The 11,916-nt window shown below is 56.9% G+C and overlaps 2 protein-coding genes across 2 annotated transcripts; one reads left to right on the top strand and one right to left on the bottom strand.

Annotated features, from left to right (window-relative positions):
- Positions 1-6,885: 6,885 nt before the first annotated feature.
- On the bottom strand, positions 6,886-8,180 carry COCSUDRAFT_7659 (P-loop containing nucleoside triphosphate hydrolase protein; the record flags this gene model as incomplete). Its single annotated transcript, XM_005648588.1, has 5 exons — positions 6,886-6,963; positions 7,238-7,404; positions 7,542-7,662; positions 7,769-7,852; positions 8,019-8,180. Coding segments are annotated over 5 exons (612 nt in total), but the record flags the coding sequence as incomplete, so codon positions are not given.
- Positions 8,181-10,122: 1,942 nt separating this feature from the next.
- COCSUDRAFT_41403 (CRAL/TRIO domain-containing protein) lies at positions 10,123-11,682 on the top strand (the record flags this gene model as incomplete). The annotated part of the gene is made up of 5 exons (XM_005648587.1): positions 10,123-10,277; positions 10,801-10,889; positions 11,005-11,171; positions 11,325-11,440; positions 11,559-11,682. The coding sequence occupies 5 exons, from the start codon at positions 10,123-10,125 to the stop codon at positions 11,680-11,682; spliced, it is 651 nt and encodes a 216-aa protein (XP_005648644.1).
- Between the last annotated feature and the right edge of the window lie 234 nt (positions 11,683-11,916).

Here is an 11,916-nt window from a genome sequence, read left to right as displayed (position 1 = left end):
ACAATGAGAGTGAGCTGAAATGCTTTGTGCACGCTCTATTCTTGAAGCAAGTCATAAGAGGAGGCAAGATAAGAGCACGGGTAGTGCAGGTGAATGGTCAGGGATAAGGAAGAAACTAAAGACTCAGTGGTGGTACCTGTGGCAATGAAAGAGCCGCTGAGGTCATAGGGGGAGTCGAAGAAGGGTTCTGAAGGCGCGGGGGACTGGTTCTCGGGCACGGGGCCGAGCGGCGTCCGACCGGGGCCGCGCGCTGCGAAGCGCGCCAGCCGCTGCTTCAGGGGCGTCGGCGTGTGCAGCCGCAGGGAGTCGCGGTACACAGCCATCATCTCGCTCTGTCTGCAAGCCACAGAGGTCCGGACTGTCAAATGCAACTAGACTCTTTGCCCCTCTTCCTGCCTTGATGCCTGCATACCGATGTCTCTTTTCCTCTCTTTATCAATGCAGATGAAGCGGGCTGTAAAATTCTTGTTCAGATCTGTCAGCGTCTGATATAAAATGTGTGAGGCCTTGGGGTCCAGTGACATCCAAATATACATGCGGCGATTTCTGTGCACATTCACGGCAAGAGCAATCCAGACCGCAAAGCACGCCACTGTGCAGGCAGAATGAAGGCGCCAGAGCGGTACTTTTTGGGCTGGACAGAGCCAAACGGCTGAGTTTCGTCATCGATGAGGTCACTGAGCATGTCATCATCTTCGCCGTCCTCATCGCCAGACATGTCCTCGTCGTCTGACACTTCAGCCTCCCCATCAATGAACGCCGCCGCCATCAGCCGCCTAGAACAGAACCATGACTTGTTCGAGCAAGCACTGTTGTATCACCACAACATGGGAAGCGTGATACAGCGATAGCCGCTGCTGTGAGAGACAGTAGAAGCTTGGCGCTTGCCTCTGGATTTTCCCAGCGTTTGTCTTCTTTGCCGGGGCCGGCGTTGCAGCATGCAGGTCATTGCCAGGGGCAGCTGCGGCGAGCACATCTCTGTGCTTGCTGAGCCTCTTCAGCTTGCGCTTGCCCTCTGGCTCTGGCTCGCCTGCAAACAAATCCGGCAATCTCAATCTTGCTCACTCTCATATTCATGGATATTCCAAGTTTTCTCTGAACAAAAATCCAACACCAAGCACGTGCTACACAGGCGAAAGAAGCGATATAAAGCAGTACAATGCATCCGATTGCATCCCTCCATTGAAAGCCATGTTTGCCCACCAAGAGGTCAAGCTGATTTTTTGAGGTCCAGTGGATCACATAATGGTCACGCACAGCTGTTAACGCTGATAGACATATTGAGAGGTGTGTGCATGAGTTAACCTGGAGTGCAGCTGTCAAGGATTGCGCGCTTGCGCCTGGCGACAGGCCGCCTGAAGCCGCCGGTCGAGTCACCGGGGTCTGTCGGCCGCGAATGCTCCGGCGGCCGCGGCAGGGGCGTTGCCTCCTCGGGGCTCCACAGCACATTCCCCCTCCTGGCTGCAGGCCTGCCCACAGCGAGTGCCGGGCTGGTACTGGGCTCCTCCGCACTGGCCCCGGCCGCTGCCGCGCCCACTGTGGCGCAGGGCGTCTCGAGAGGGGGTTTGAGCCCGGGGCTGGGAGGCGCTGAGAAGAAGTCCAGTCCGCCCAAGTCGTCCAGCAGGTCCCAGTTGCCCTTGACAACGGCCTCCTTGCTTTCCGGCTGCGGCCGCTGCTTGCTCTGCTGCTCTGCCACAGCCACACGCTCAGGCCCTTCGATTGCATTGCGCGCTCGATTTTCGACGCCGTGCTGTGCTAGCAGTTGGCACCGGGCGGCGATCGCAGGGCTTGGTCGGGCGTGCCACGCCTGGTGCATGCGATCCTGAGCTGCCTGCGTCTCTGTGCTCTGCTGAGCTCTGCATGGTTGCATGCGCTGTGCTTCCCCCGTCCCGCTGCCTCGCTGTGTAGAAGAGCCCACAAGCACAGGATCGCCGCCATCTGCGGACATGTCACCAGGGCGCGTGTCGCGCGCTGTGCTGGCCGGCCGGCTGCTGTGCGCGTGCGTGCCCGCAGGTGTAGAATCAGGCACCCTGTCTGCCGCAGCCCGAGCTGGCAAAGGCCCAGGCTTCCCACTCCTGGCGCGAGGCAGTCGGCTGGCAAGAGGCATCTGTGACAGCGCCACAACCTCTGCCTCTGTGTCGCTGTCCAGCACCTTGCACACCTCGAAGTCTGCTCCTGCTGTGCACGCGTCTGGCTGCGCTGCCTTCGCATCTAGGCCCGCATCCTGTCTGGGCACGGCAGTGCTGAGCGCATGCCGGCTATGCCTGCTGGCGTGGGCTGCCCTGACGCTGACTCGCTCTGCCAGGGGCACCTGTGACAGCGTTTCCTCGTGCTCGCCGCCCTCTCCCACCTCAATGCGCTCTGGTAGACTGGCGTTTGCCGCTGACGGTTGCAGTTGGCGGTCGGTTGCGCTGTTGCCCTTCGCCTGGCGCAGCCTGTTCTGCAGCCTCTGAAGCAGCGGCTGCTGCGACAGGCGCTCTTTGCCATCACCGTCGCTGGCACTCTGCTCCTCTGCCGCATCTGCCTCTGGCACCTCTGCAGCTGTGCTGTGGCTGCTAGTTGCATGCTGCTCAGTCTCCGGCAATGCTGCGTCCAAGCCTGCAGCAAAAGTAGCTGGGGGGGCCTCCCTGACCTGGTGAGCGCCAGCCAAGCAGTCCAGCTCTGCAGCAGCAGCAGAGGCCGACATCTGCTGCTGTGCCCTGCTGGCGAGCTGCATCTTCTCCGTCAGGCTCATCTGGGGGCCTCTAACCGCTGCCTCGGCAGCCTGTAGCTCTGCTGCTCGTGCGGCGGCTTCGCTGTCCTTCCTCCTTGCCGCAGCGGCGTCCTTTGCAGCCTTCTTCTGCCGCTTCTGCTGCTCCGGCTGCGCTGATGCACTGGCTCTCTTCTCCCCCTTGCTGCCCCTCCTTGGCTGCTTCCCCTCCTTCCTAGCACCGGCCTCCGCCAGTGCAGCGGCCATGGCCGCAGACCCTTGTGCCGCTCCCTGGCAATGGCCGCCTCCTGCCTGCTTCTCTGCTGGATCCCTTGTGCCAGGCTGCGCCGCTGCAGGGCCATCTTCGTCGTCACCTTGCGATTGGTCACCGCAGAGGATGCTGTGCAGGTCTGCGAGCCAGGCTGCTGTGCTGCTGGCGGCGTCGCTTTGAGCCGCATGGAAGTCTTGTGCAGAGATTGCCTCCAACGGCCGTCCCACGTCAGATGAGGGCGCTGCTGTGGGAAGCCCAAATACGGCGGCAAGCAGCTCCGGTGGTGGGGACTTGACTCGGATGCTCATGTCTGCTTGGACACTGCACAATTGCACCAAAAGGAGGTTGAAGCTAAGGCTTTCAATAATCCCGAGCTTGTCTCAGCTATAAAACCATCCAAGAACAAGACAATTGCCCAGAGAGGCAATTGTTGAGAGTAATTTGCGTGGCGCACCTGATGAAGTCTGCACAATCTGGGAATGGAAGCGCGGCCATTATGCGCTCTGCTGCACTTGCGTCTGGAGCAACACATTGGGCCTCATGAGCAGGCTCCTGGAGTGATGCGACCTCCACATCACCAGCCGCATCAGCACTGCCGTCTCTCTCCTGCACAATCCAGTATTATGCATTATTCATGATGCTGGGGCTGAGGACACCAGCGCTGCTCCAATGAGAACACCAGTGAGTGCAAGGCCATCGACAGGAACTGTTTTGTGCAGAGCACGTTGGAAGTAGCCAAGTGGTGTTTGCCTTGGGATCATCGGAGTCTATGAAGAGCGGCTCCATCAGGTCTTCCTCAGACTCCACGGCAGCAGCACAGTCGACACCAGCTGCCCTGCTGCTTGGCTCGGTGTCATCACCAAAGTCTGGCCGGTCCTCCTCAGCGGGAGGGCTGTCCATTACAGTCACATCAGGGTCCGCGATGGGACCCTCCTGTGCCGGCTCTGCCACACGCGCAGGCAAAACAACGCTGGTATTGCGGCTGGCATTGTTCGCAGCGATGCGTTCCTTCAGGCTCATCGGCGCCGCCTTGGCAGCCGGAGCCTGCACTGGCGCCTCGGCCTGCTCCGCTGGATTGTCATCATCGGGGTCTGCATGGGCCGGCCGTGGTCCGGCAGGCCGGCCGCGCCGCGCCGCGCCGCCGCGTGCCGAGCCCTTTGCGGGGCCGCGCCAGCGGCTGCGAGGGCTGACGGCTGCACCGCCCGTCGGTGGCGCAGGCGCCTCGGCCCCGGCTGAGCTGGCGTCCCCGGCACCGCCGCGCGCGCGGCCGCGCCTGTGGCCCCGACCGGCTGCGCTGCCGGATCGGCGGCCGGCCCGGCCGCGACCGGATGCGCCTGAGCCAGAGCTGGCCTCCTTGGCTGGGGATGTGGAGCTGACGTCGGCTTTCAGTTGGCGGGGTTCATACTTGCGCGGCAGCATGCGCGGATTGGGCTTGTACAGCTCAAAGTCCTGGCGGCGCAGCTGGCGGTGCAGATCTTGCGCCGCCTGCACCATGAGCCGACAGGAACTCAGACGCTGCCTAGCAACTTCCATCAGAGCGATATGAGGGGCCCCCATACTGAATAAAACGATCATTTAAATGAGAAGCTTGCACATGGACAGCACCAGCTGCTGCCTCTTGTAGCTCTGCTCCTCTTTGCCGGCGGCCATGATGTGGATGACTTTTCCCTCCCTGTGGCGCCCCGTGCGCCCGCTGCGCTGGATGTCGCGGATCGGCGAAGCGTTTGCATCGTAGCACAGCACCAGGTCCACCTGCAATAACCAATTCATTGTCACGCATTTCTCACGAAATTGAGGATCCTTTCCTTTCGACTATCAGAGGTGTTGTCATCCCCTATCTGCTCAAGGCCAATACCTCCAAGCACGACCATGCGTCAGGCCAGCTGCCTGAGGCTGGGGGCTTCACAGTATGGCACAGTGAGAGAGAACTACATCAACGGGCGAGTCATGATTGGGATGGCAGACCTGGGGGATATCGAGGCCCTCCTCGCCGATGCAGGTGGCGACCATGGTGTTGTAGAGGCCCGCCCTGAAGTCGGCCAGCACCTTCTTCTGCTCCAGCTGCTTCATGCCCCCGGCACCCCTCTTGCTGCCAGCGCCCTGCCCTATGAACATCCTGCGCGGCCCACGCTCAGCACTAAGTACACATCACACTTTAACAAGTGGCAACACTGGGTCCGCCGGTCTCTGCTCTGCTGGACACATCCGCACTGCCCTTGTTGCGCTTGAAGAGCCCCGAATGCTCTTTGCTTAAGTGTGCGGGCCTGTCATACTTGCAGTCATCGAAATGCTCTGCCCTGAAAAGAGCGGTAGACTTGCTGGCTGTGACCAGGGGACCATGCTGGTGCTGCACTTGATGTACGGAATGCACTTCAAAAAGCCATGACAGCTCTGTCTGACCTTGTGAACGTTGCCTAGCTGCAGTGGATGTCACACTTTAATTGATCTGCTGACATGGCGCAACCATGACAGGATGCGAACCAGTGTACATGCCTGGCCTTGATGAGGGGCTCGTGCTTGCGCAGGACGTCGCAGATCTGGTGCACGCTGTCGCGCAGATTGGTGAACACGATCACGCGCGTCGGCCGCCCAGCGTCGGCCGAGGCCGCATGCGCGCTGAAATGCGCGAGGATCACCTCCTGCAGCGCGGCCATCTTGGGGTGCGCCGCCGCGCTCCTCACCAGATGATCCAGCCGCGCCTGGAACTGCCGGGGCAGCAAGAGGCACAGCAGCTGTCAACATCAACTTTCCCACTGATGATACGTGCCGAACAATGCACTGCAAACGGCAGATAAAGAACCTATTTGTCTGAAAGGGAGGGCTTGTTCCATGGACAACGGAACAAGCTGTGCGGCGCACTGCCTATTATCGACTTTTACCTGATTGCACTCTCTGACAGGACCTCAACTTCAATTTGCCCGCCGTCAGCGAGCTGCAGACTTCCAATGCAACCTTGTCGAAGGATGAACACGTGGTTGGTCTGGTGTGGTAGAGCAGCAGGGAAAGCAGGATCAGCGAACCTCGCGGAATTCCTGCGTGGTGTCGAGTAGGCGGCGCAGGGGGGAGTTGTTTTCGGCGCCCAGTTTCTCGTTGAGGTACTCCTGCGCCTGGCCCAGGCCGTGCAGGTCCATGTGGTCGCGCAGGTCCGCCAGCAGCATCGCCTGCCGCATCCAAATCCAAATTTTAATTTATGTTCAAGTGGGAATACAGAATGGAAACTGAGATTAAAATCATGGCAACAAAACATGCAAGCATGCTCGCCAGCTGCACATTAGTCAACTGCATGGCTCCCCAGAAGCCACCCATATGTGCCCGTTGGACGGCGGTTCGTATACTTTGCATTGCAGGATGATGCCTGATTGTGGATGACCAGGGGATGTTCTGCAGGGCAGCAGATGCATGCAAAGGATGCAAATGGAGGGCCTTGGGCCAGACCTGCCGGAAGAGCACGGAGGCCGGGCCGAATTTCTGGCCGTACTGCTGCTGCTGCGCTTGCTGAAGCCCGAAACGGGTGACAGTCTCCGCGTCAGCATTGCCAAAGTACATCTGCATTTGCACAACCCCTCAGTGTGTACCCTCTGTGAAATCCTACCCTACACCTTACTTGTAACACACACCATGCTTGGCACAGGTTCCAATAGGACAATCTTTCCCTTGGTCTGTTGACGGGGCTTGCAGTGTTTTGAAGGACTATTTACCGAACAACCCATTTATACTACCATTCTTCCAGGGACCTGTGAGGGAGTGACTCTTGCCCGGGAGTCACTTTCGCAAGGCAGTGACTGGAGACTGGTGCAAGGGCCAGGGAGGTCACCTTGGAGCGGCAGAGTTCGGCCATGATGTGGCGGAAGGCTGAGAGTAGCATGGCGCGCGCGTGGCCCACCTCGCGGCTGGGCTCCACCACCATCATCTCGCGCGCCGTCGCGTGCCGGTACGGCACCACGTCAGCGTCCTCCTCGCCCCGGAACTCTATCGCCGAGATCATCAGATTCTGCAGAACCTCCTGCGACACATGCTGCCCCTTTGAAGCCCATACAACAGTCCTTCAGTCTTGATGGCTGCCAATCTATAAATCTGAACGTGCCTCATATGCCTCCTGACGTGTATCAGTCATGTGCATTATGGAAGGGACTTGCGCATGAATCTTTGCACTGTGCACACCACCAATCACATGCACTATCCATGTATTCTGGCCAGGATGCCATCAAGCTCAGGGCCCTGCAATGACCAGCCGTAAATTTATATGATTGACCGAATAGAGGACCACAATAACAGACCTGCACTGCCTCCCTCTTGCTGCCAGGTGTCGCGCTGAGCCCCAGAACGCGGAATTTGCAGCCCTCTGAGCGCAGCTTCTCGATGACCGCCACGGCATCATTCTTGCCCACGGCCCGATGGCACTCGTCCACCACCACGCATGTGATCTTCTCCAGCGGGCACACCCCTGCAGACACTCAATTGCTCACTAGTGAACCCACTCCTGCATACGCCCAGTCGCTCACAAGTGAACACACCCCTGCAGCATGGCCCAAACCCATTCCTTTGTGAGTGACTTGCACGAGTGGATACATTTGCACACACCTGTGCAGACGTCGTTCTTGAAGGTCTGGGGGGTGGCGAAGATGATGCGCTTGTGGGGAGAATCCCATTGGACGATGCGGTTCTCCCTGTTCACGCCGCCATCCAGCACGATGCTGTTGCCCTGCAAAGCAACTTGGCCTTGAGCAAATCTGTAAATCCGGCATTTGTCTTGTTGCCAAGCCCCTCCCAAAGCCAAATGTGAGAAGAGAGCAGAATAGGAAGCTGACCTTGGAGCTGCCCATGAACTTCTGGCAAGCATCCATCTGCTGGTGCACGAGCGGCTTTGTGGGAGCCAGGAACACAACTTTGCCCTGCACCGCCCAACCGCACATTGCTTCAGTCATCTCTTTAACAGATCAGCACTTTGTCCTCCAATGCAGTCCTGACAGCATAAAGCTCGCCCTGAGGCCCCTAATGGGCAGGAATTGGTAGCAGGCCAAGCAGATGAAGCAAAGAATGCTTTGGTGCTGCGCACACCTCAGGGAACCAGCGAAAGAAGTTGTACATGACCACAGCAGCGATGAAGGTCTTGCCCAGGCCCGTGGGCAGGCAGACCAGGGTGTTCTTCAGCAGGGCCTGCTCCACAATGGCCACCTGGTATGCCCTCTCTGGCACACCCTCTGGGTAGATCCAGTTCTTAGCAGCAAACCTGTACGCCCCAAATCATAAGACAATATTACCACCACTTCATGCTCACTGGAGTCGCATAGTGCTGAGGAGCAACAAGGACATCTGCCTGAGGGCAAATAAGACTTCCAACATGCATGTGTTTGTACTTTGCTCAACCATGAAGAGATCCATCAGGTAGATGTGGACACACGTGTCCACCAGGATGCCCTTGTTGGTGCTGTTGAACTGCATCAGTCTGGGCTCATCATCAGCTGCAGCAGCTGCTCCCTCCTCATGCATGCCCTGTCGCTCTGCATCCATGTCTGTGGCTGCATCCCCCAATTTCTCTCCCTCAGGCGGCTCTCGGCCCTCAGAGCAGCGCCCTGCTCCCTCAACCCACTCTGCTGGTCCAGCACCTGTGTTGTAGTCCCAATCTGTGGCCTCGTCCCCCGCATCTGGCTGCCAGTCATTCCATTCGAACGGAGCTGGGGCGCTAATTCCATCTGAGCGCGGCTGCTCTGTGGATGTATGTTGTGCTGCAGCTCCAAGGAACACCTGTTGCGCAGGTGCTGAGGATGGGGATGTGCTGACTGGATCCTCTCCTCTGCCAAAGGGTGCTTGCATATGGGGCTGCCCTGCATGGCTCTGGAAAGTGCCTTTCTGGGTGTGTCCTCCAGGCTCCCATGTGGTCCTCACAGGCGGCCTTTGTTCCCTAGGAGGCTGCTGCCAGGGCCCTGCATGGTTGCTGTGATGCTGGACAGCAGAATATCTGCTGTCAGCTCCTGCTGCAGACCCATTGCTAGCACCCGGTGCTCCAGGATACATGTGGCCATGAGTGGGAGCAGTAGCCATCGTGCTGGTGTGACCCAACTTGCTCTGCTGCGCGCCCACATGATGAGCTGATGTGGAAGGTGCGCTGCCATGTTGCCTCCTGTTGCCACTCCAAGATTGCTGCGGCTGATCAGCTCCCCCAGCAGTGGCTTGTCCCCAAGGATGCGCTGCTCCTGGCTCGGCATCTATGCGATGTGGACCACTGTGCGATAAGGGCATCCTTGCAGGGATGTCTGGCTGCTCGCGCTGCACATGCTGCCCCCGGTTGCTGCCGCCAGTTCCTGGGACAACCTCTGGCTCGGATCTTCCTGTCCATGCAGGCAGCCTGCTTCCTTGCAGGCTATGAGCTCCTCCACCACCTCTTGCTGCCAAGTGTTGGGCCTCCAAAGCCTCGAGGACTGAGAAGTCCTACGGATGCACTAGCCTGTCAGAGAGACTGGCAACCAGAAGATGGACTGCATATAGATATAGAATGTGGTCTGTCGATCTTCTTAGGATGATATACACAGGACTAAATTTGAAATCCCACAACCAATGAACTATACAGACCAAGCACCATCTTGTTCTGTAGCATACCAGGTCATCAAAGTCATCGTCCAGAAAATCGTTGAAAGCCATCAACGTGACATCAACCATATCTGTATGGTGGAAGAATTACATCTTAGGGACTCCACCCCGAAGCTGACAATCTCACACGCCATCACGATGTATTCATCAGGTGAATCTGTGTCCTACACTTCGCAAGACCTACGCGGCAAACCACTAGTAGGAAAACTGAATATATCTCTTTCTGTAACAGTATGTATTGATTTCCTTCCACTCATGCTATGATGGATCATTGACGTTTGTGGCAGCAGGCCCCAAGGTGTCTACGGTTTTCTACGGTCCAAGTTTAGAAGATTGACCGGTCAACGATCCTTGGACGAAACAAACACGAGCTTCACGTAAACCCCACCTGTTCTCCTCTTCTTCCAAAATCTCTGATTGATATAGTTCAATACTTGCCGGAAAGATAGTAGTGCGTTCTCAAACTTCGGGCGTCAGGCTATAGCTACGAAGCCTCATCAGTTGGTGAGAATTCCAAGGTCACGCTATATTTGCATCGCTGAATCGGGGCTATCAGAAATTCACTCAAGCTTCAATGGAATGCAGCGATGCATGTATCGAGACAGTCAGCAATGCACTCCGCGACCTCACAAGCGATGATGCGCTGGCGGCTTTTTGCAGTGCCAACACTATTGAGCGATACGTGAAAGCACGCAACGGTGACGTTACTGCAGCCACATATATGCTGAGGTGGGCGACCCTGCCAGTGTGGTCTGCCTCGAAGTGAAAGCCCAATATACTCACATCAGCATGTAAAGGTCCAACCCACCGTACCCGTCTTCTTCGGGGCAGGAGAATCTTTGAAGTGTTATGATGCTCGAAATTGCTCATGTATCACTGCAAATTGCATTATAAAGCGGCTGAAGGTGTTGGCAGGCTTGTTTTGCTGCACATAGCACAGGGCACATCCTTTATGAAGTCTGACCACTACCTGTAGGAGTACCTTGGAATGGAGGAGGCAGAGCAGACCTGAAAGTATCACTTGGAAAGATGTCGAGAAAGCAGGTCAATCTGGGAGAATCGAAGTTGCAGCGGAGAGGGACCTTTCTGGAAGACCCATCATCTTCTACCAGCTGAAGTGGGGTTCTGCCCAACAATATTAAATTGAGCTCTTGACAAATCATTGTGCAGAAAGCCCTTATGCACGTTGCAGGGCTTGTCAGAAAGCATACCTTGCTGATGCCACTGTTGAACAAGCGTATGGTGCTTGCAGGCGCCCTATGACAGCTTGCAGTACGGAAGAGCAGACAAAATTCTGGATATACAACCTGGAAACGGCATGCAAAATGGCAGATGATGCTGGTAAGGATATTCTCTCTGCATGCTTCTTGTGCTTACACACCATGGGCATGTCAGACACAAGAACACAGTATTACCCAAGGGGCTGAAGCTCACAAAATGCGCTCTTGATGCCCAGGTGTGGGCCAGGTCATCGTTGCTGCGGACCTGGCAAACTTCTCAGAGGGCCTCACCCAGCTGGCCAGCTTCATCCACCTCGCCCAAAATCACTACCCAGAGCGCCTGGCCTTTGCTGTGCTGTCAAGGCCCCCCACTTACTTCTGGTTGGCCTGGTCAGCAGCTCAGGTGGGGCGCGGGGCTTTGGCTCTAAAAAGACCAAAGTCTACAACAAGCTGTGCACGGCCATACCATGTTCATTCTAGAGGCAGAAGACTTGCAGCGCTAGCACAATAGTACCCACATCGTTAGTGATGACCAAGGGAGGGGATGTGATTGCAGGCCTTCCTGGATGAGAAGACTAGCGCGAAGATCACCCTGGTGTACACAAATGATGAGCTGCGCACGGCGCTCCTGCCTCATATCCAGCCTGCACACCTGTATCAAAGTCTGGGCGGGTGAGTGCTTGGTTTAAAGCACTTCATAACAAAATTTGATGCCGTCTTGTTGGGTCCCAGTGCCCATATCCAGCATAAGTGGAGGTGTTTGTTTGATTAGAGTGATTGGAATGTGCAGGGACAAGAAGGACGACTTTGATCTGGAGGGTCACCGGCAGAGGATGCAGCTGATGGACTTGGAGCGCCAGAGGGAAGCAGGCTTCTTCAAGAGCCAAGGCCAGAATGCAGTGAAGGTGCAGTGAGAGAATGGCAGTCGTGTTGCCATTGACAATTTTGCGGTGGTATGAAGCAGAACAAGCAAGGCACAGGCATGCTCTTAAAAGGCATGAGTTCTTCACTTACTATGCTAGTTAGTCTCTTTTGCGCGATTGTGATGTCGGGCACACTGGAGTATTCCTATTGGCACTGGCAATCGGCCAGCCCACCCGCTGCTGACAATTACTTATCAAGGTTCAGCGCATATACAGAAACAGCAC

Source organism: Coccomyxa subellipsoidea (genome assembly GCF_000258705.1).
Source record: "Coccomyxa subellipsoidea C-169, whole genome shotgun sequence".
NCBI lineage: Eukaryota > Viridiplantae > Chlorophyta > Trebouxiophyceae > Coccomyxaceae > Coccomyxa > Coccomyxa subellipsoidea.
This window is presented reverse-complemented; position numbering and strand designations above follow the sequence as displayed.